General features: G+C 34.9%; 1 protein-coding gene across 2 annotated transcripts in view; it reads left to right on the forward strand.

Moving 5' to 3' along the window:
* ERC2 (ELKS/RAB6-interacting/CAST family member 2) overlaps positions 1 to 25,208 on the forward strand; it is a 390,835-nt gene that overhangs the window by 126,061 nt on the left and 239,566 nt on the right. Inside the window, exons 8-13 of one of the 2 annotated variants that reach the window (XM_056501857.1) lie at positions 5,354 to 5,491; positions 9,838 to 9,978; positions 10,528 to 10,668; positions 14,065 to 14,100; positions 19,099 to 19,128; positions 19,997 to 20,190. In XM_056501857.1, coding sequence (XP_056357832.1) covers positions 5,354 to 5,491; positions 9,838 to 9,978; positions 10,528 to 10,668; positions 14,065 to 14,100; positions 19,099 to 19,128; positions 19,997 to 20,190 — 680 coding nt within the window. The remainder of the gene's footprint in view (positions 1 to 5,353; positions 5,492 to 9,837; positions 9,979 to 10,527; positions 10,669 to 14,064; positions 14,101 to 19,098; positions 19,129 to 19,996; positions 20,191 to 25,208) is intronic. The other variant, XM_056501859.1, reaches the window with a different exon arrangement.

Raw genomic sequence — 25,208 nt, forward strand, 5'->3', positions numbered from 1 at the left:
GCACACAGCATATGCGTAGCTGGAGATGTTCTTTTACATAACCTAAAGGGCTGTGTAATATTTATGAAGAGCTTTAAAAATCCCTTTACTGTCTCTGATTTTGTAATCCAGTAGGACTGAGCTGGCCGTATGCTTTGGGCCATCTAGGACCTCTGGTAATGAAGAAAGCCTTGTGGGGCAAAATAATATAAGAATATAGAGCTAAAAAGTACTATTGAACCATGATTACTGTTTTAATCTGAAGTAAATGCAATACTGCTGTATTACTTTATTACTTCAATTTGGAAAATATAAATTTGCAAGGTAGTAACAGGAAGGCACTTTGGAAATATTTTAAATTGAGAACATATTGTGAAATAGGCAGTTATCAGGAAGAAGTGCTATTCTTTTGAGACATAATCAAGCACTTTAAGGGATATTGGATCTGCTTATGGAATCCAAGAATATTTTATCATGTCATTATAAGCTTAACAAGCTCTTTTCCAGTTACATTAGTCGAACAAAAGATTAGTACAAATTTCACACTTTAGTGAACATATTCAGCTGCAAGCAGCAACACCCTACTTTATAAGATTTTTAAGGAGCTTTATATTATAGGAGTATTTTTAACCATAACATATATTTTAATTTTTGGAATCTGAAAGGATGTGATATTTTACTTTTGAAAAAAATAGTTCTAGTTAGCTCTTGTCCATCTACTTACTTAAAAGGAAGAAAAATAAAGTGAAAGTTACTGGCACTGGTTGAGAAAGCACTTTTGGGGCAGTCTCTTACAAATCCAAAGGCAATCTGCAATGTCAAACTGTTGAAGCAGAAGTTGTCCCTCAATAAACACCTTTTATCATTGGAAATTCTGCTTAAACTAAGAACTGCATTTAGGTTTCATTATGATTCTAAGGAAGATTTCCCCTCTCAATCCATATACTGAAACTTCAAATAGCTTCTGTAAAGCCTTTTAATTTTCAAATATTTTGGCTGATGTTTAGTAGCTGTACACCATTTGGTAAAAAAATTATTGTTAAAAATCAATAGTGCTCTCCTAAAACCATACCTCTGTATTGAGTCTACTATTAGTACTATTAGTAGTATTTTTACAGTCATGGTAGAGTAAAATAATTTCATTTTTTTCTGGCTGTTTCATTACAAATTATGCATGGACACATCCACACACACCAAAAGGAGATGTTGGGATGTCTAAGAAATCTATTTTGCTGAGTCAGTACCAAAGCTGGTTTCATGTTCTGGGACATCCTGAGATGTTTCTGAAAATGACCATATGAACCAGAACATTTGCCAAGAGTCTTCCTAATAAAAATAAATTATGTGTGAGTAGCCATTTAGTTTTATGTTTGAACTCTGCCTGTTTTTTTCTGTTTTGATTAATAGCTACATTACTTTTGTCATTTGTTATCTATGTCTATAAGGCAGAAGCTAAAGTCTGAAAATGAATACTAAGTTTTAAAGTAGTCTTAGATAATGCTCATGTTGGTTGAATACTGCTTTAAAATCCATTTTTCTTGTAATGCCACTACTTGTAGACTGTAACAGTACTGTAAAACAATTTAGTAGGATTTACTTTCTTAAAATAATTTTTTTTTGTAAGTAATGCAAATGTTACGTACAAATGTTCTGTTTTCTCTCCTAGGTTTCAATTTTAAATGTATATCAAACTAAACTTATATTATTGATCTACTTCACTGGAATTGACATGGTCTGCCCTTCAATATGAAAAAAATCTCAAACTCTTCTGCTTATAGAAATTTAGGGCAAAATGAACTTCTGGAGTAAAAACCCCCATTGATACAAAATACTAATTGTCTGAGTTATTTAAAACTCAAATACAGAGCAGAGAGGGACATACTTGCAGCTAAATTCAGATACATGGCTTTATGGTTTCATTAGCTAGGCCCAAGAAGTCTTAAGTAATTTCTCTCTTTCAGGTTCTTTAATTCTCTTGCACCTTAATGCTTATATCTGAAGGCAAATTGTTGCAGCATGGAACATTTTCTTTGATTATATAATTTTCTTGCAAGTTCCATAGTGCAATACCTTGATTTTGACAATGAAAGGAATTTTGAGAACTTGGGTTACTGGAGAATTTTAAAGCCTGTCTGCAGGTGAGATTTAATTTAATCCCTTGAGTATTTAATAAGCATTCCTGAGACTGTCGCCAAAAGGTGACAAGATTAGCACTTGGGGTTTATTGACAGGATTCCTCATAGGAAAGACATTTATCTGTAAGGGTATTGTTTTAAAAGAGGGAATAAAGCCCTGGGTTAAGCCCTGGGAAGATACACACTTTCTGAAAAACTGAAAGAATAGAGCAGTTTCTTTTCATCCTGGCACAGGGACACAGTTTATAGAGGCAAGAAGTGGTGACAAAACTTCACAGTAACTTCCTATCAGAAAAAAAAAATAGAAGTACTTGAGGATTAAGAAGGTCTTAACAGTCCCTGCTATAAACTGAATTCAGACATGCTCAAAAGTCATTATTCAATAATAGAATTGTATTCTTACATAAATGCTTTTACCCAAATATATATGTATGTTGGAGCATGATGGAGGTTATCAGAGGGTTTGTTGTTCTTTCTGGATTGAAAAAACTCAGGAAGAACTAAATCATATCTTGTGTTCCAAGATTTTAGCATGTGAGACCTCTCCATCTCTTTGTCTCCTGTAATCTTGTTGGGAGAGCTGTGATTAAGTGGTCATAAAGTCTTGTCTGCATCAGTAGGTCTTTGCTAATCCTGTGCCCATCCCAGCAAACAAATACTCTCTGGTACTGATTCTACTTTTGCATACCCCAGTGTGGTCCTGTTCCTATCAAAGTATTTCCCTCAGGTTTATATAGCACAAATAGAACAATAATTAGATCCTTTCCTCGTGTTTTATCTATGGAGTATGGATTGAGTGACTTATTTTGAAGCAGTTGTGATTCAATGGGGATGTTTTTAATTTGCTGCCTGTTCTCTTTTACCTCTGAGGAAAGAATTTTGTAAATGCTGAATAATTTTAGAACATGTTTTCTTGGTTAAGGGTTGGCTCATATTTTCAATTAGTTTTAAGAGGAAGGAAATCGTGTAAATGCTGTGGAATTCAGATAAGCACTGTGCATAGGAAATAAGTACTTTAATTTAGGGTGCCTAGAATTGGTAGGTCAAGCTGATGATAGTAAAGGACCAAACTTAACTTTGTTTCAAAGAACATGTAATCAATATTCACTCTCCTGTTTTATTTCCCTTTTACCTGAGAATTTGTTTTGGTGAAGCTGAAATGTGCAATTGCTGAAGTATTCCACAGGGTGTCATGAGGTAGTTGTTGGAATCATTAATACTTGGATGAAGAAAGAAAGAAACATAGTGTGCAGTCCTCTGAATTCCAGTTAATGTAATTTTAGATGTGACTAATACACATGCCATAAAATAAAAAGTTCTTAACTCATTAACACGTGTATCATGTTTCTGTGTCTGTATAAAATATACACACGAAGAAAAATATTGCAAGAGGTCATTCACAAGAGTAAGCTATTCTATGTCAGGTCTTCCCAAAAAGACCTTTCTACATATTCCTTAGTATTTTATAGTTTACACAGCAAGTGGAATCTTTGGCTCATAGCAGTAATCTGATATACCAAACTATATATATATATATAAAAAAGGAAAAAAGAAAAAAAGGTACAAGACTTGTATTTGCCATACTGTAAAGAATTTCTAATTGAATTGTGCTCCTCCAAATTTACTTTCAAATTTTAATTTTTATTTAAATTCTTTTAAAATTTAATTTTAAAAACACACTTTATACAGTTCGCACAGCTGTACTGTGGATTTTATGACTTGTTAATTGTAGATATATATGATGTCAAAACTTCAGGATTTTTTCTCTCTCACTTGTATAATGTAGGAGGAGGACAATTTTTACCAAGGTGTGCCCCAAATTAAAGTGTATTTGATTATGGTGGTATGTTCTTGCATATGGAGATCAAATTTTTATTGATGTAACTGTTGACTTCTGCAGAGCTGCTCATGCTTTGAATTCAACTTTAGAATAAAGAAATCCTTAAAGCAACTGTAAAAGCTTCTGCTTCTTTTAAAATCTGAGTTGCTTTAAATGGAAAGGTATTGGTATTAGAAAAAAAAAATCATTACATTACAAAATGAGCAGGAAAACTGAATTCATTTCAGTAGCAAGAGAACGTGATCCAAAGTGAGAAATCACTGATGGAAGTAAGAATTTGAATATCTGTTGACAGTAATAATTTGTCTAATGTTGACAACATATTTAAAACCAGTTTTGAACAAATGATACTTCATGGATTTTGGCATATTTTCTTATATTATCTAAAGTGGCATACTAAAATAACAGAGCAGTTAATTTTCTTGTTACTATTTATTTATGTGAAGTCTTAAGTAACAAATCTTGGGTTTGTGCCAGTTTGTGCATAATAATGAGTGGCACTGAGAGTGCAGGATGGAGGGAGGGGGATTCTTTTGGCAGACAATTAATGAATTTTTACACATCTGACATAACACACGTCCCCCCTGCATTCTGCCCAGAGGTCACAGTGCCTTACAGCCCCAGAAGGGAATTGCCATGACAATCAGCAGCTGAGTGCTTTTATTCACATTTGCTTCCAAAGTCCACATTGCTCTGTGGACAACTTTTTGTGCAAAGCTCTTGTGATTTAACTTTTCCTGATTTAACCACTATAAATCATGACAGTGTGCTTATGGGTACTTTAGCAATATGCTCAGACACTTTCTAGATGAGGAACCAGATTTATTTAAAGAGGTTAAAATATGCAAAATAGAGGGACATATTTTATTCATGGAGGTGAAGAAAGTGAATGGAAGTGGTGTCCCTTGAGAATTTTTGTTTGGTTGGTTGTGGGTTTGGCCTTTTTAAGAATAAATATCCTGATCTCTGCCCAGGTGAGTTTTTTTTTTACAGCAGGGCATCATGGAAGAGGAGATTTTTAGATAGGCAGGTTATAATCTTTCTTCATCCTGATTTTAAGGCTCACTCAACTTGCTTTGCCTCACCCTTTCTTTGTCCTTCTTATTGAACTAGAATAATCTAAAGGGGTAATTCCAGACATACTTTGAATTACTGAGATAATGCAGTACCTTAAACTAGAGTGATTAATATCATAAAATATTTAAATAATAAAATACCTGGCTGCATTGAGAATTTTGCTTTACTTTGTTAAAGAATTATACTTCTTCAGCAAAAGCAAAAGAATAGAAAGTCCTGAAGCTTAAAATTGTTGATGACATAGCAGTATGTGTATTATATGTGGGATATGCATGTACTCAGCACCCAAGGTTGATGATTATTGTAATGTTTTTATTTACAGATTGAAAATCTACAGGAGCAACTTAGGGACAAAGACAAACAACTAACTAATCTAAAAGACAGAGTGAAGTCACTGCAGACAGATTCCAGTAACACAGACACAGCACTGGCAACCTTAGAGGAAGCTCTATCAGAAAAGGTAAAGTTTTCTCATGAAAAGCTTTATGTGCTGCTCTTGTGGGTGAAGAGTGTGCAGAAAATGTCCTTCTGACAGCTCTCCCAAAGGCTATGGGCCTTGGCAGGGAAGCAGGTGCCCTGTTCTGGTAGGATGAGCAGGGAGTGACTGCAGGAGATGAACTGACATGGGATGTGGAGGGGAAGGAGTGATGTCCCTTGAATGCTCACAGGGAAAATCCCCAGGACATGGGGAGATATTGCCTTAGTCAATGAGTGGTTATTCCCTGAAAGAACTGAAAGGCAGTGGACACCTGACTTAAACAATGTCGAGTTTTGGGCATTTTTCTGTCTTTGTGATCTTGATTATCCTGTTCTTTTGTCCATGAAGCAGGGGCCAAGAGCAAGTGGCTGTACCAAGTGTTACCTTGCCTTACTGTGAGCACTACTGGCTTCCTACACTTCATTTTTAAGGGAAACTGTATAATAAAAAAAATTATTTGAGAATTCCTTTTTTCTTCCTTTACAAACTCCATGCCTTTAATTTGAAAATACCTAGGAGAAGGGATAAATCTGGACTGTTTAACTTAGTGGCAACATTCCTACCAGTTTCAGTAAGGTCAGGTTTCCTCTTTCAGTGGGCTTTGAATACAAGGTAATGCAAGTGAATTTATATGCCCAAAAAATTAGTACAAATATCCACATTTTGCAGCTCACAGATCTTAATATATGCTACTTAAATGTGAACAGGTGAGTGTGACTAATTAAAGTAATATGTGCCATGCTGCACTGTGTAATCCTGTGAAGCTATTAATGACTGCATATGACTTGAAAATGCCTCTGCAGTGTTTGCACTGACACATACAATGTTAATGTCAGATTTTTTATTTCTTGTGTGTTTAATTGTTTTCCTTGCATTTGCTTGGTCAACAACAGTGAAGAAAGTTGTCATTAGTATTGATTCATGTGGATAAGCATTTACTTATACAGGAAAATTACACATTTCTGTAATCTTTCACTGCTAATCTGGACACAGTGTTCATCAACTTCACAGCATATTAATAAAAAATTACAGAAAGTACTTTTTAATCAGTTTTTTCTCCTTGTAAACTATCTTTTCTGGATTAATCACTTTCCCACAGAAGCAGCTGAGGGATTTTTAAAGCAGTCCTTTGGGAAGCAGAGTGACTGTCACAGTGACTTGCATAGGAGTAGGGGTCAGGAAACACTGCAGAGTTGGGATTCAGATTAGCTTTTGAAAAACTGGGTGCTTAATCTGAGAGCATGAGACACAACGAGGAGAAAGTTTCCAAGGTAAATGCATCTCTCTGTGTGATTTTGATTGTTTGTTGTAGAGGGAAATCACTTTTAGTTTCTTTTCCATTGTAAGTCCCTTGAAGGCCACACTTGGAAGGGCAGATTTTTCCAATTCAGGTGTGATTCCTGGGATGTGCTTACACATTGAAAGAAGCCAGTAGCCATCTCCTAGAAATTCCAAATGGACAATAGTGCCTGGCTTTCTTCTGTCTTCTGGCAGCTGAACACTTTGACAGTGGATGTTTACACATGTGCCTCATTCCTTTCTGTGTCCAGCTTCCCAATTCATCCTGGCTGCTCTCAGCAACTTCCTTATGCAGTAGCATTCTTAAGACCTACAGACTTTATCAATGATTATTAAATATTTGCACTGGGAATACTGGTAGAAATATGGAATCGAGGTTTGTCCAAATGGAACAAAACAGGATCCCTTAATGAGTTTTTCTTAACAAGTGCATTAATATAAGTACTTTTATCAATTCAGTATGTAATACTGTCAAGAATGGATGATACTTTCATTAAAGAATACCTGATTTCCATTTCCATGGAAAAGCATTGTTTGTATGCTTTGTTTTTCTTTCTAGAAATTACATCAGACCTACTTTTCAACTATATAATTTTGTTTATGCTCTGAGATTAGGCTTTTTTTTGCATTACATTAATGCTTTGTCCATTCAATAGTTTTTAGAATTTTAATTTAAAAATAATGAATAAAAGTCTTCAAAAGCATCATGGGAAGCTTTTTTAAAATAGACATAAAATTTATTCATACCAGTTTAGCTAACCACAATTTACTGCAATCTGATTGAATTGCTTTTCTTAGCTTCTATAGGAAGAAAAACAAATTAAAACATGATCATATGATATTAATTAATTATAAAGCTGTTTTTAAAGTCCAAAACTCAAATGTTTTCCTGCCTTTTCCTTGAAAATACACAGATTAAGATTTTGACTCTGAAGTAGAAAACATGTTTCCTTATTCATTATGAAAATAGGTTTTTCCAAGTATCTGTATCTTGATTTTCTTTCCTATTTAGTGATTAGGTATCTCGGGAACACTAAATGGGAAATTAATGTAGACATCATAAAACAATGTCAAATTTTCCTTCTTTTAATCTTAGTATTTTTCTGATGGTATTTTTAGTGTGATTTGTCATCTTGTCAGTAATCAGAAACAAATCAACTTTAGTTGCATTTGAGTTCATTTTAGAACTAAGCTACAAAACATATTCATTCAACTACTTATCCCTAATTTTATAGCCTCTCCTAAGCACTGAAATTTGTAACAACCATAAGGATTACATTGCAATTTAAAAAGACGAAAAGAAGTTTGAAAATCAGACTGTGCTAAAGTGCTATCAGCTGCCTTGATGTTATAACAAGAAACTTTTCAAAGAATATCTCAGCTCTTGGACTGGCCCAAAGCAGCTCAAGAGGTTGCTTTCATGAAGCTGATATTTATAAAGTTGGTCCTACTGTAGCAGCATACAGCAGATAAGCAATGGAGTATGCCTGATAATGGAGCTATATGCTGGGGCAATTCAGTTCCTGCTTCTGTGATAAAGTGCAAATAGATTAGACCTGTGAGGTCCCAGATTAGTGCACAAGGAAAGCTGCCCAATGCAAACAAGACTGAAACAAGAACACATTGTTGGGATTTCTGCAAGTTAGCTGTTAATCAAGTAAAACATGGTATATTAGGGCCTTTTAACACGTTTTTGACATTTAGCCTTATGCAGCTGACAGATAAATTAGTCTTCTTTTGTGATTGACTGAGAAAAAATATACTGTTCATTAAAAAGATGAAATAGTGTTATGTTTAATTTGTTATAGGTGAAAAAATCATTTGGGTAAATAAATCTTCAAGAAGGAATTGGTATTAAACTAATTCTGAATATAACCATGTGGAATCTGAATGTTTATGATTCTTAAACTGTTCTCCTTTATGGAGGCCAGCATCTTAATATTGATATTCAAGGGATTAAGAATTTATATTGTTTGTTAGGAACAAACCTGAAGTTATTTAGTATCATAAGTTTAGACTGGAAGGATGTTAAAGATCATCACCAACCCCTTGCTGTGGGCAGGGACACCTTCATTAGACCAGGCTGTTGCAGCCCTTAGACCTTCCTGGTCCTCCTCAGGACCCTCTCCAGCAATGTGTCCTTGGTGGGACCCCAGAGCTGGGTGCAGCTCTCCCAGGTGTGTGTCAGCAGGGCAGGACAGAGGTGCAATGAAATGCAATTCTAGTGGTTATTTCATTCTACCCTAAGTATTTCTCTCTGATTAGTGTTTGCATCCTTCAAGTATTGATGAAATGTGATTTTGTAGAAAATAATCAGAGCTTAACAAAACCATGTCGCAGCATACTATGTCTGCTTTTCCCATTTCACCCATGAAATAAACACACAATCAATGACTGGTGATTTTCAGCAAAACTTGAAATAGTTACTGGAAATCAGAAAAATGTGCAAAACCAGGGTTGAGTTTAAATGTCTGTAGAGTTACTGTTAATTGGACAGAGAAAAACCTTCCTTTGTGTTTTTAAATCTGTATCAGGGTACTTTTTCCTGTGTCTTGGACAACTGTTTTTTTAACATCACAAAATATAATACATGTAAACTGCAAATTACTGGTAGTTAGCAGGTGGCTGATTTCTGATTAGATCTGGAACCTTGGCATCTTATTGCAAGCACAGTGGAGTAATAACAGAATTGTAGCTGAGTTAACTGGTCATGGCCTCTGAGGAAGCTACTCATGGCTTGTTTTGAACTTTTATCCAAGACTTCAATAACTTATGAATACAAGAAATACATTATTGAAGTGAATATCTTTCCACATCTATCACAAAACAAAAGATACTCATATATAGCTCTTTGAAGTACCTGTACTATGTTACTCTTATCAAGCATTGACTTTAATACCATTGACTCAATCATCCTCTGCTTCTGAAGGTTTTTTTTTAATAAGTGCTATGTAATGCAAACAAATTTAATTCTATATTTTCTTAAAATGATTCACAACTTTCTGTTTGGCAATTCTTTGCCTTGTTAGGAAAGAATAATAGAGCGTCTGAAGGAGCAAAGGGATCGAGATGACAGAGAAAGACTTGAAGAAATTGAATCTTATAAAAAAGAAAACAAGGACCTGAAGGAGAAAGTTAATGCTTTACAGGCTGAACTAACAGAAAAAGAGGTCAGTCTTTTCTTAAAAACTCTGCTTTTCTATCTATGTCATTAGGATGAAAGAAAGTGCATTAGGATTATTCTTGAATGGTGTCAAGTACTGAAATTCTGCCACTTCAGTGGTCAGCTTCAGAACTGCTGCTTTCTTAAGCATTCTTCACAGTCCTTATTTGTACATACTTGTAAATATTGCTTCAGTTTTTACAGAGCTGTGCATCATAATCTCTACTTTGTTCTTTACCTAAGCTTCCACTAGGCTGAGATATTCCATTGCTGCTCCTGTTCTTGTTTGTCAGTTAGAGAAAGAGTTTTCAGTGTGTTTGTACCTCCAGAATATGGCACGAGCTCGTCTGTATTATGAATGTTTCTGTGTTTCACTGCATGCCAGCTCCTGTGGTTCCTATTGTATACACAAAATGGTGTCTTTTGCTATCAATGCTTATCTTTGAGTCAGCTGTTTTTGGGGGAGGGGGAGCAGGATCCGAGTGATTGCTAAGTTGGCAATGAGTTAGTGTCCCGGTGACTAGGAATTAACTTTTTACTCTTGGTCATTTTGCAGTCTAGTTTAATCGATCTCAAAGAACATGCATCTTCATTGGCATCAGCAGGGCTGAAAAGAGACTCCAAACTTAAGTCTTTAGAAATAGCCATAGAACAAAAGAAAGAAGAGTGTAGTAAGTTGGAAGCACAGTTGAAAAAGGTAAGTTCCATCTTAAAACAAATGATCAGCAAAACAAAAATCAGCATCCCATACCCTCATTTTGAAATGATGAGCTTATTTACTCTTCTGGAGTAAATCTAGAATCTACCCATCTTATGCTGTTTGCTGATGCTTGCATCAAATACTGCTTTTTCTCTAGAGGTTTGTACCAAAGCCACTAGTGAGCCTCAGAAATTGTCCTGAGTACCTCTATGAGGGAATTCTGAGAAGCTGCAACAAATAGAACTGAGAGCAGGACATTGGAGGGAAAAGGGCAGAAAGAAATTACCAAACCACCAATTTATATGTATGTGAATTAGCACCACTTTTAGAAGTAAACTGAAATGTTTGCAGGACGAGAAAAAAATGAAGGCTCGTCCAAGAAATGCTGGCATTCCTAATCAAAAAAATCAGCTTCTCAAATGAAAACTCCAGCTAGGTTTTATTTTGATGTATTTTTGGCTTTGTTGGTGAACATGTTTGTTATAATTAAGCAAAATAATCAAAAGTTTATATCAGCTGGCAATTCAACGTTTCTATTCAGCAAGAAGTGGAAGCAAGCATTTAAGGAAAACATAGAAACCCTGTATTTTATTACATGGTTTTACTTAAATTGCTGCAGTAAACTAAATTTTGCTTAAATGATTTGCAAGTGTTTTGATACCATTGTTTCTTTGACCTTTCTCTGTGTTGTTTGGTAATGTCTGCTCTCATTGTTCTCGTTATGTATTTGATGGGATCAGGCATTACGTTTGCCTTCTGCAATTCATGACTAAGTGTACATCAAGTGTTTGTTTTTGTTTTTTTTTTTTTAAATAATGATATATCTTTTCATTTTCTGGTAAATAATACTTGTTCTGTGAATGTTACCACTGTTAGCATAATATTCTGACACTCTTTTTACCCAGGTTGAGTAGTATCCTGCTCAGTGATTAAGCATTGTTTCAATAGCCTGGCCTGTGAAGAAGGTATTGCAAAGTATAAAGGATACCAGTGTGTAAACCTTATACTTGTATTCTTTCTTAATTCAGAATTAGTATGTGCAATTAGGTGCCTGCAGTAGATCTTTAGTTGAGAGGAAGGGAGCCTTTTTTCAATAAACATATGCAAAAGGAAGCACAAATAATTTAAATGTCCGATAGCTTAAAAATGCTTTTGATGGCAGAATTAAAATCTCCAAAGAAAAGATTTCTCTGGAAGTCATTTAGTTTGCTTTAGTTTGTTAGAATATATGTTTGTTTACTTTGCACTGCCCTATAACAGATACTTCATTAAAATCTGAAATATCTTTTTTTTTATTTAAAAAATAAAGTTAAAAGAGCCCTGGAAGCACAGATCACTTAAAAAATCCTCATCAAAAATCTCTTGAAGGACTTGAAATCCTAAGTCAATTGTTTATGACTGCACATATAAACACATCATACAGTCATGGAAAAACAAGCACTTACAAAAGTCAGAGAGTGTCTGGGATGTCTTTTGTATAAAAAGGGAGCATGTTTCTTGTGTATAAATACAAACAGTTATTGAATGGAAGTTGAAAACATAATAGTTTTATTATATCATAAATACAGCATAAAGCCCCAATGGAAATTCACCCACCATTTGTAGGAGACCAGGTATTTCCACAATAAAATGTAGTTACAACCTTCTTTCTGGGCATGCTTAATTGAACAGAAACAGTGACTGTTAATGACAGTAGACTCCAAACAGTCATTTTCAATTCACATTTTCTTTAATGAAATACTTTATGTTCAAACCTGTAAATACCCTGCGTTAAAAGTAATTGGTCCCCAGAAAAATTCCTGCACCGTGTTCTCACTCCTCAGGAGACTGAGTGAAACAGAACCCTGGATCACTCTTGCACATGTCTGGGTCAGAGGAGGAGGGGACAGTGACAGGGCCATAAGGAGCCCACGTGTCCCATGAGTGTGCTCACGTGTGAGCATCACCCCTGCAGCAGCACAGTTTGCATCTCTCTTTCAAAACCCACCCCAAGGGCCTGTCTCCTTGAAAAAATTCCAAGGAGCTTACACAGTACTCCTCTCTAGAAATATCATAGAGGACGTGCTTTCTTATGCTGCTGTAAAAGAATTATAGTTCAATGCTGATTTATAAGTTTAAAAAATTAAACTAAGAAACATGAAGTACTCTGTGCACGCTTGCTGGGAGTTAGTTCTGCACGAGCACTAATGGTGGTAAGTGCTATGTCTGAAGGAAAATGTGCACAAGGGGCAAGTCCTAACCAAAACTGTAAAATAACCCCACCAAAACAATTTTCAGTGTTTCTCCTCCCCAGCTTTTCCCGCTTTCTGTTTTTTTTGGAGACAATAAGAGTCATTTATTGATAATAAAGATGGATTTTATTGCATCTGATTAGATCCAAATATTTTTCAGTACTGCACAACTGGATTTTTTGCTGTTCAGCAAGAAAAAAATATGCTGATTCAAAACCCACGATTTTACAAAGTAGGCATATTTCAAAAATAATGAAAAGGATATTTGTACAAAGCAATTATTTGTGTGATAATATCTGCTAAATTTTGGTATAAAAAGTAAAGTTTTAAATTATAGACGTGCTTTGTTGAACATTTTGTGGCAAATGCTAAGGATTGAAATTCATAAAACATTTGAAAAGAAAAAATTCTAAATACCAGAGAATGGTCAATGCTTTTTTCCCAAAATTCCACAGATTTTTGTTGACTTACTTTGTATTGCTACTTGTGAAAGAACAGCAGGAATTACCCAATAGGTAGCAGAGTGTTTTATATATATATGTGTGTATATATAATCTTTATTATCCACTCTAGAATTTCCTCCTTTTGTTGTTTTTCATTATCTTAGATTTACTTGCTTACTGACATATTTGCAATTGCTAAAGTACTATTTGCCAAGCTGTACTGTTTGAAAGTCATTCTGCATAGAAAATTCAGTATTGTATTAAACAAAAGGAAAGTAATAAATTTAATGATACTATTTAATTAATCTTTTATTATTACTGTCTTTGAAGCTTTGGTGATAAATTGCAGCCTCAGCCAAAAGCACTTCTCGTGATTCATTGCTTGAGACCAGCACTTAATGTATCATCAAAAGTGGACACCTCTCTTTATTTCATGGGTTATTTAACTTGAGAAAGGGAAAGTAACACAAACCTTAAATTTCTTACTCCAGCTATTCTTTTTTAGGAGCCAAAGTCAACATTTATGTTTCCCCAGTGCCTCTCACTTTCACCAAGGAATGTTTAGAATCTTAAATTTCTACTTTTTTTTCCCAATTTTTTTTTTTTTTTAATGACGAGTTCTGTGCGAACGCACTGGTTTTGTTGAGCTAATGCTGTTTTCCTGGATCTTTCCTTCTTTTCCTGTCTGTGCTTCACTCCCTACCAACTTTGCAATGTAGCAAGCTGAGCAGTTGTTCAATCAGATGTACAATCCAGTAAGTTCCTTTTTAAAATGCCCGCTGTAACATATGGAAGCATGAGGATCCATTCCCCTACTGTGTTGTGCTCTTCCTCTGTGGAGCTTTGCAGAACACTCCTGATGCTCACTATGCTGTATCCATTATATCCCAAGAAATGAACTTTGTGGACTTGAAGGCAATTTTAAGAATCTGAAATGTATTAAATAGGTACATACTGTGTTTCTGAGAAAACAAACGTCCTTTAGGTCCTCAACTTCTCCATTAGAAAACGCATGCAGAATTTTTTTTCCTTTTGCTTTGCTTTTTAATTCCTCCCTGTGCAATACTTTATTTGATCCTTCAAACTTATATAACTCCTAATTTATTCAATTTATCTTATGACTGAGTTAATTGGGTGAATAATAATAACTAGGAAATGAATAGTATATTTTCAAAAGTCTGTTTGACTAAAACAGATCAGTTTGGCTCATAAAAGCATATATACATTAGGAACATGGTAACTTTGTATTTAAGTGAAGAAAATACTGAAAAATAAAAAAAAATAAATGCAAAAGGCAGTTTTTTCAAAAGTACACTATTGCTTTGGCATGTTTAGTATTAATATTATCACCAATGTCCGCTTTAATTCCACAATATCTCTTTTTACTTGACTCCTTTTTGCAATTTGAGAAAGAGCAGCAACAAACATTTTCTCTGCAGAGAGGAGTTTTCATCTTTCTGCCTGAGACTGTTACATTTAATGTGCTGTGAGCATCACAGGCCAGAAAAATGATGTAACTGTAAGAGCAGTTTAAAAGCTATAGTTTACATAGTAATCCTGGTCAGAATCACTATGTAATTGGGATAGTGTATATATAGAAGAACTGGGTTTGTAGCTGAGTAATGTGATACTACACTTAACATTTTAGAGGAGGTATTGCCATCACTGAAGTCAATGGGAGCTTTGCCATGGACCAGGATTCCAGCTTTGGAATCTATTATTAGGTTAGGTTTTGTAGTTGTAACCATGTAATGGATATGTCATGACTTTTGTATAGGAAAAGAGAGTCCCACAGAATGTGCTGTATTTACTTTTAAAGTTATTGGTTACCTGTGTTTAGAATTTAGTCATAAATTGTAGCACAATAACAAAACCTGATATTATCATCTTTACCCTCCAGCACAGTGCTGGAGAAAGAGCTTGTCCCTTTCAATGATAAACCCCTTTTTTTTTCTGTATCATCTTGGGTCACTTTTGTGGTAGTTATGTTTCTATTCATATCATTGCACTACTCCTGTGCATGTCTTTTCAGACTGGAGTCTTTTTACTGTTAGTTTTCAGCTTGGTTTTCATAAATGCTGGCCAGCCATTAGCTCAATATTAGTGATTCTGCTGCATAGAATTCATTTGTTACTTCCTAATCTGTTTGTGTGCAGTATTCCAAAGTCAGTCCTTTTCTTAACTGTTTTTCTGCCTTTATGTGGATAATTTTCAAAAGGACAGCCTGTTGGAAGTTGCAAAACAATGGATGCAAGATCCTTTTCCTTTGGCACCAGGCAGCAGTCATACTATACCCACAAGATGATTTTTAAAAATAAACTTCTCTTGCTCACCTTTCTTCTTCTCCTACATATATGAGAATAAGCTGTCAATACAATTGGACATAGTTTCTTCCTGCTTTAAGGGCAAAGTTTTTGAAATACCCAATGAGATTTTGTGCAAAATTGCTTATAAGAAATTACATTGTTGCCTTTGTGCTGTAATGAAAATATCATGCTGAGTCTGTAGTTCAGGTGAACCTTAATATTAAAGACCAAATTTTCCAAGATCTTCTATCAGAAAAATGTCAGATTAAAATTTTAAGTACTTGCAGAATACATTATAGCTTAGAGCAGTCCCTAAGGTTCAATGGAAACCTCCTGAGTTTTAGAGACAAGAAAAATCATGTGACAGCAATCTTTTTTCCCCATTTATTCTTGAAAGTAATAAAATTTGAAGGATCTCACAAAGTAATATCTTGCATGTAAATTCTGCTGTTCCTTTTCTTTTTTTTTTTTTTTTTTCAAATTTCAAGTACCCACTTGGTTTCTGTGTATGTTTGTGTCTGAAGCTTTAAAAATTAAATACTTATCTATCCATTCATTTCTGTTATGCAGAATTATGCATGACTGTACTATAAGACTTTAATAGCCTAAATAATTCATGTTGCATGTCTGTGCCACGTTGTTATGATGTTTCTGTAGGAAATTTGTGGTTTACATAAGGAAATGTTACTTTTCTTCTAAAGCATTTGCAGTGCTTATGAAGCAAAGATAAGAACAGATGTATAATTGATGTAAAAATTTGTGAAATTCTAATGGTAGAGTGATATGCTATTTTTACTTAGTTGTAAAAATAACATACAACCTCACAGTCATAATATTGAGAGAAAAAGCATCATAAAGTGAGTGGGTTAGTTTGAAATTAACCTAATCTGCACACACAAGGGTTATCATTTGCAGATACAGATTTAAGAAAGCTGAAAAATACACATGGACTAGTCCCTCTTACACATAAAAGCCCCATAGAAATGGAAAATGTGTTTTCCAAGGTAGCAGAGAACTCAGGGAGTAAACAGGGGATAGAAATTAAACAGAAAAAGGAGAGACAGCAGAAAAAGGCAGAGACTTTCTGATTCATGTGATACCATGCAGCTTCTGCCTAGAGCTGATCCAACAGTTCAGTCTATACCTGAAAACAGCCAAAGAAATCTGCCCTGTCCTGCCAGGAGCAGGGGCAATATCCACTGAGCTGCCTTTTAACTCCTTTGGGTCTACTGTTTGACCTCCAAAGTCAAGTTCCATCTGTCAACAAATCCCCCCTGATCTGTAGACAACAAATTCACAAAGGTGCCTAGTTCAGATCCAAGCACATCTTTCAAAGCCATAAAATAAAACAGGATCTTATAAGTAATTCTATGCCTTTGTCCTGGCACTATCAAATGGGTTGTGTTTTGCTCTTTTCTAGTATCAGCAGCTGTGCTTACAGTCTGAAGATTCCCAGTGTGACAGGAATTGCAGGTTAAAGTACTGCCTGCAGAAAGCTTTGTAAAAACTGTCTTTTGTTCTTGCTCTCCCTTTTAAACTAAATATCCTTTACTTCTTCATTTGGGCAATATCCTTGTAGAAATCTGGTTCCTGCCAATAGTCCAAAAAAGATTCTCAAAGTGCTTTGAAAAGTATAGGCAATTGACTAAATTGGTGGTTTGCAATACTGGTGGGTGATTTTTAAAAAAAATTTATTATTATTTTTTTAAGAATAACCTTGTAGTAACTGAATGTTTACATTGATTTATATGTGACATTGGTTGGATGATTTAATCATACCTTAAAAGTTCCACTTCATGTTGGGGAAATGCAGTGACACAGTTTGTGCTGCAGAATTTTCCAAAAACACATCCCACAAATATGGAATAGCATGAGTACCACAGAAAACACAAGAACTGAAAATACTTTTGCAACTTCCTTCTGATTTCCTTAGCATGCTGTTAAAGATTTAAAGGGTGAAATGAGGAATATATCTATTATTTTGGGTGATGATTTGTTTATCAGCTGTGCAGTAGATAATTTTTCAGTACATTTCTGAGCTGCTGTGTGACAGGAATACTCCATGATAGTAGAACATTTGGCACCTCTGCATTGGTGATGCTATCACGTTCAGTTATGCATTTTCCTTCTAGAAGGTGCAATGTAGCAATGAAACATAAAAAGAGACAGGCTTCTGCATTGCTTCTTGCACTGGGATAAGAGAAGGGTAGAGCTACATGGGGAAAAAGTTTGGGCTGAAGCTGAGACTTTAAGCTAAAATGGAGACTAGTTGGAAGGAGGAAGGTGGTTATTTTTTTTCCTCTCTATGAAATGATGGAAGCAAGGTGTGTAATTAATTGTGTACCAAAGTAAAGGGAAGGGACAGAAAGGTGACAAGGAGATACATGAAAGAGCAAGAGCCTTTAGAGAGGAACTGTGAAATTCTGGATTTACCCTTGGGAGATGAGGAGAAATCTGAAGAATAGGGAACAATATGCTTTTTGCCTGTTTCTTAGTATCTTGAAGGTAGGAGTTGGGTTGTATTTCTTTTTGCAGAGTGAATTTACCTATGGAATTAATTTCTTCCTTGCAAAGTGACTTAATGATAAAAAAGTGTATAATATTGTAATAGTGCTGATGGACAATTGAAGTGTTTTCTCAGACAATTGGCCTTGAGTCTGAGTACTAAATTGACTTCAAAAATTACAAAGCTAATTGAAAGTAAATTTCTTGGTACAATTAACAACTGGTATAAAAGAAATCCAAGTTTATTATTAAGGAAGATTATGAGCCTGAAAAGAGATCTGTTGCTGGTATCTCAAACAGTAAAATCAATATACTCCTTGAATGTTACCTTGAAACAAGTTCTGGGTTTAAAAAGTCCTATATCTGCATGGAATTCAGGACTGGAGCATGTATCAAAACAGAGATTTTGAAGAGCAAGGTCAGTGGGTTTATTAGGCTCCTCATGTCATTCCTTGGCTTCTTTTGGTGATGAAATATTTCATCTGAGTAAAGACCTCCTAGTAGGATATCTACTATCTTGTTTCTTATTATCCTCATGCTTAAATGATATGTTACATGCAAACTCCCTAAGTTTCTTCCCTACTAATTTCAATTTTTTGTTGTACTTACAGTAAACTCAGACTTGTTCTTTATTTATACAGAAAATTTTAACCATTGCAAAGAATATGGACCTTCTAGTACCTGTAGTTTATATCAATTCTTTCCCACAAATGCATGCTTCATTTTGATCTGCATTTCTTTCATTGCTTGCTTGCATTGTCCATTCCCTGAAATTAAGAAGGATAAGTAAGTCCACATCTTCTCTGCATACTAAGATAGTTGGAGGACCTTCAGTTCTAAATATCATGAATTTCTGTAAAAATCCTGTATGTTACCTGAATTTTCTATGTTTAATGTGCACTGCCTTAAACTACTTGTTTTTTCCTTGCCTGCTCTTTCAAGATGCCAATTAGGAATAATGGGAAGCAAGGGGTAGGCTGAGCATTGCAGTGCATCGTTGTTTCCATCTGTCTGTGATTATTCCAGCCAACAGTTTAAAGCACTCGGTGCCAGGTCATGCTCCCATTGAAGTTAATTGGCTTTTTGCCATTAGGTTTGATGGGAGCTGGACTGGGCTCTGCTCTGTTGTTGTTTTCATTGCCTTCTCTCTTGTCTGTGAAACTGCCACCCATCCATGCATGTGTTTGCCAGGTTTGTGCTGTTTTCACCAATGGGCTTGTTCCTCTGATGTTTCAGGTTAAGTATTAATGATAAGATGAAAAGGATTATTGGGTAAAATGTCTGCTGAAAGTAGCTTCTTAGTTTATTGGTTTGTCTTTTAAAATCACCTCTGCATTAAAAACGATTTCTTTCCTTTAAATTCTTTGTATCAAGCTGCATTGGAGACATCTGATGATACAGATACATATAATATGTATATATGTATCTGTGTTTGTACATTGATACATGGACAAAGTGTGTGTATTTATATATAGGGAAAGAGGTCATGATTTGTTAAGAGATTGCCTATATATTCGAAACACATTGAGCTTAATGTAATTTAATTAATTAATTAAATGAAATTTTAATTAATTACAAGGTGAGTTTTTTTTTTTTAAATTTGAACAACACCTTTAAAATGTAAAAATACCCTTAGAATTCCCCTCTCCTTTCAGGACAATTTGGCTTCGAGATTTTTTCATTTTGTTTTATAATGCATCTGTAGAAAAGCATCATCAGACAGGAATACCCATAATCCTTTTTAATGAAAACTTGAACTCCGAGATTGAAGAAGTAAAGCTCTTAAGGCTGTTTAAGTTATTGTCATCCTTATCTTTTTTTTGAAATGTTGATTCTGAAGGCTCATGAAGCTGAAGAGGAGGCACGGATGAATCCAGAATTTGCAGACAGAATGAAACAGCTTGACAAAGAGGCATCATACTATAGAGAAGAATGTGGCAAAGCTCAGGCTGAGGTTGACAGACTTCTAGAAATACTCAAGGAAGTAGAGAATGAGAAGAATGACAAAGATAAGAAAATTGCTGAGTTAGAAAGGTAATTTTTGTATTATTTCTTTTACATTGAGTAGCATTTTTGCTTACTTGATCTTAGAAGCAGAGAAATTAGAAGCAGGGTATGTTTTTTAAGAGAATATTGTTATGCTTTGTGAAAGAACAAAAATGGGCTACCTGAGAACTGCATCTCCTGTCAGCTGACTTTGGAAAAATTTAAGGTTTCCATTTTTTAATACTCTTCAAAAAACAAGCATATATAGGAAAAGTCATGTGCAATTTGCAGGCAGAAAACTGTGTTGGGGAACAAACCTGTCTTTTAGTAACTGGTGAATCAGACCTGCCCCTACATGTTTCTTCAAGTGTGAACATCACCAGTCATTCTGAGAGGTCCTGAAAAGTACTTGTAAGTATTTCTAACCCATCTCATGACTATTTAATAACAGTTGTAACTATTTCTCAGTCTTTTGTTTGCTTCAAAAGAATGTTTGTTGACCAGGCAGTGATTGTCTTGTTTCTGGGAAGGTTGTAGAGGCTTCCCATGGAAAGAGAGAGGAAGGAGAGAGGAACGTTTTGGGATTGGTCTCATGCCCTTTGTAATTAAACAGGTCTTGGAACCTTCTCCCTTATGGTGTTCTGCTATTTATTTGATTGATCTGTTCTCTTTGTTCTCTTTCTTTAATTAGACACTCTTGCTTGAATGAAAGAAGGAATTCTTTGTTTTCACATAATTTTTATGTGTTTGATTGTGATCAAGTCTGATCACAAACTGGTTGATCTTCAACAGAAGAAAACTTTTTAATGGCTCCAGAAAAGAAATTTAAGTGATGATATTGCAATGATCATTTTTGTGATCATTTCTATAGTTCCATTCAAGACCACCAAGTGTAAACAGCAACTGATCCCCTCCTTGCACTGTAAAATTGAATTATTGTGTGACACCAGACTCAACAGTAGGCACAGTAATCTTGTATTCAAGAGGATAATCTTAAGACCTTAATTAGATAGCAATTATGAATGTGTTGAATGTTTGAAAATTAAAATGACAACATTAAAAGGTGATCATGATGAAGTACTGGAGGTTGTGATCCCAAATTTCTGAAAATGTTAATTTGATTTAAATGGTTTATGTAAAAAGAGAGAAAGAATTGATGAGAGCAGTAAATTAATTTGAATTGAGAATTATTGACTAAAAACAACAATTACAAAGACACCAGGAACGAAGGGGTCCAGAGATACTGGTACAGCATTGTCAGAATGGTCTGTTCTTACTGTCTGAGAATCCTGTAATGGGTGATGCAGTGGAGAGAATTTTCTGTTTTTGTATTCATTTTCTTTTCAAATTTGTTCTCTTAGCAGTGAAGTTTTAGAACACCAGTTTCTAGTCTGTTATTGTTGATGGGGGTGTTGACCCTGAAATAACTTTTCAGAAAATGATGTGGTACTACTGAGTGAGCACAGACTTCTGAAGAGGATGTACTGTACTTAGAGTGAGATGGAGTGGTTAAGCTTCACTATGGACCTTTAGCATATATTTGACATTTCCTCAAACTTCAGATGCAAGGGCATCTCTGGGGTCCTGTAGGAGGATGAATGTGATGTTAAAATACATTCATTCACTCATAGCTTGCTGGGATCCATGTTCACTGCTATGCCAGCCTTTTTACTTTGCAAGATAATTGCAACAACATAAATTTTCAAAATATATCAACATAAATTTCTGAGGAAGTGATAACCTAGACTATTGCAAATCGTGGTATCCTCACAATATTTATTATATTCACATGTAAATTCTTCAACATAATGAGGTGTGCTTATGTAAATAAGTTTGAAAAGTAAAAATGGTTGTAATAAAGCTATCATTTACAAATTCAATCAAAAATTAAAACAAGATGATGAATACTAACGTTTGACTAGTCAGAAAATACTGACACACAAAGTGTCAAATACTTCAGTAGAAATATCTCCTTTGAGATATGAGCAGTTAAATTTATAAGTGTGTGCTACTTGGCAGGTGAACATTGTTAATAATTATGAAGAAGTCTTCATATGAATGGTAATTCTTTTGGTTTTAATGTGATTTTCTTGGCTCAGAAATGATCACACTCCTGAGCGCCATCACTTCAGATTAATATTATTGCTCATATATAATCATGTTGATCTGTTTCTTAAATTACTCTCTCTATATTAACTTTGTATTTTACAGTTTCTTATTACTACACAGGAAAACCTACTTCTTCTTTTTTACTAAAGCTATTTGATAACTTTTATTACAATCTTCACAATTTATCTGTTTAAAAGTTTAAAATTAAATGCAAGATATTATATTTAATGTATAATGTGCTGTTGTTAAACTTAGCTTGCTGTTTTTCTTTGGTTTTGCTGATAAAGGACATGTGGTTCAGCATTTTTTGTTTTTTATTTTTGGGGGATTTTTTTTAATAATGTAAAGGGAACTGGAGAGATCAGGCCAAGCTTTAATGCAGAGCCTCACCAAGAAGAGGGAGTTGCAGCTGAAACAGAACTGTCAGGATTGAAGGAGTATATTGTTTAAAGCTTTTATTAATGGTGTTAGAATGAGAAGTATATTTATGAAATGGGATAGAGAGTTTGAATCACAAAATGAAGTGAAATACAATGGCATAAAATGCATGTTTGTGAAGTTAGGACCAGTAAGGCTGTGTGATATAAACTAAGGATAATCCTTGATACAGTTCAGGAAAAGAAAGATTGGGTGAATTTGCTTATGGCTGTGTCATTATGAGTCATGTAAATAATGAAGCAGAGAAGTAAATAATGAGGAGTGAATCCTGATATGTCAGAATAAATCTGCAGTAAGCATAGGAAGGTATTAATGTCATCAGTGCTGGCAAGGCTCTGTGTGGAACGCTGCTGTGTGCTTCTCATCAGTCATATGCCAGGAAGTTGAATTAAAACTGAAACAGGTGCAGAGAGGGCTGGTAAGAAAGAATGAAGTGCTCATGACACAGGAGGAGTCTAAGCAGCAGTGGTTTATTTCTCTGGCAAGGCAAAGCTCTGTAGGGGTGCTTGTTCTGTATAAATATGTGAAGGGGTAAGCACTGCTGGGAAAGAAAAGTGATTTCAGAGAGTAAAAGAGCACTGGCATGTAATACAATATAAATTATCCATTGGTAAATTTAGACTGAAAAGAGAAAGAAGATTGCAAAATCTTGGATCTACTTTTCTCCAGTGGTATGTGAGATACTTGGTCATTTGCTTGGCTAAGTGCAGCTTCTAAGCAATGGTTGCAACAATATAAAAGTCCATTTAAAAATATTTGACTAGCCATGAGACAAGCTTGTTTGTTTTTAAACAATAAGGTTTTTGTTGTTGTTATCTACTTCTCATATGCAGTGGGTATATAACAATGTAGAAGTGTATTCAAGCTCTTGGGGTATTCAGACTGCAATTAATTAATTCTTAATTGGTTTGGATTTGAATTCTTGTGAAGGTAAGTCCACACAGCAGTGACAAGTCATTGCACAAGAGACAAAATATCTGCATGTGGAATAATTGCATTTTTGAAAGAGTACTTTTATGGCTGTTAGATATGCTCCTTTTCCTAAATGCACAAAATGCTGTGTATCAGGGACAGATTTAAGGACTAGTCTAGCTGGGTAGGGATTGTTTTGGCCATACTTACTTGAAAATGGTGTGTTAGGTATTTTTTAACAAATAAAGTTATCAAAAATCAGCGTATTTTCAGTGCTGAAGTATTAATTATCTTCTTCAAACTGAATTAAAAATTTGTTGTCAGCATTGGAAGGGACCGCATTCCCTGGGTGGGGTGGGGTGTCAAATCTTCATCTTTGATTATTAGCGTGGTGCTTTGTGAACTTCTAAATATCTTTGAACAAGTTGCCAAATTGTTTAGCTGCTTTGACTTCCATTGGAAGACTTAATGAATGAGAGTCACCAGCCTATAATAATTTAAATGAAAGACCTTGTGGTACATGACAAGATGTTTGTGTGGCATCAAATGCTACCAGTATTAATCCAATTTATTTGTTCTATTTGGTGTGTGTATGAATTTGCAATTTGGATGTCTTTCCTCTGTCCACGAATGGCAAGATGCCCTTTTGAGTTAAAGTTTGTTTTCTTCAGTGCACAGGAAGGAGGTAGAAATTTCTCTGCAGAAATTTCATTTTAGTTCTTGCTTTTCCTTCCTTTCCCTTTTTTTCTTTTTTTTTTCTTTCTTTTTCTTTTTTTTTTTTTTTTTTTTAATAATCTGCTAATATAACATCTGCTTGTTATATTTTTGAAGAACTAATGTGTTCCTCCCTTTATTCTCTTTTGCTGTCTTCCTCCCTATCTGTTTTTCTCCAAACTGCTGCTTTCATCCCTACTCCAACCAGCTTGACTTCCAGGTCAGTATTTTCTGCTCTCCTACTTAATGCTCCTTCCACAATGAAGGTTTTCATTGATGCTTCATTTCTTTGGTTGTTTTGATTCCACATTATTAACTTCTGTTTGTATTTTGTTGTTTTTATTCTGCTTGTCCCCATTGTGAAGTTTTTGGTCATTTCATTTCTAGACCAGAAACTTTCCAGTGAATGAATATTTTTCTTGAATGCCTATAAGAAAAAATGTTTATTAACAACATATTCAATCCGTATGTTGTTTTATGTGAAGATTTTTCCTTCTTTCAGTTTTGCTTATGTTATATTTGTTTAGGGAGTTCAACACTGGGAATAATATGGTAGATAACCCAACCCAGCAGGTAATAAACAGTGACAATTGTATACAAGAGAGACTTACACCTGAGATCAGACACTTATTCACAGAATCACTAGGTTGGAAGAAAGCTTCAAGATCATCGAGCCCAATCCATATTCTTAATACTATGCCACTGCCTCTTTTACTGCTTACAACCAGAATATGAGCAGCTGCAGTGGTTTGGAAACATTTAGCTGGCTTTTCTGGCCAGATTCTGGACCAGCACATAACTGTAAAAGAGTTGTTTCTGTGGGTTTTTATGCTGTGTTTGTGTATAACCTCCTCTAGTCAGGTTCGTGTTTTAAATTCTTCCAGGTTGTAGAT

This window comes from Oenanthe melanoleuca, chromosome 12, assembly GCF_029582105.1.
Source record: "Oenanthe melanoleuca isolate GR-GAL-2019-014 chromosome 12, OMel1.0, whole genome shotgun sequence".
NCBI classification, from domain to species: domain Eukaryota; kingdom Metazoa; phylum Chordata; class Aves; order Passeriformes; family Muscicapidae; genus Oenanthe; species Oenanthe melanoleuca.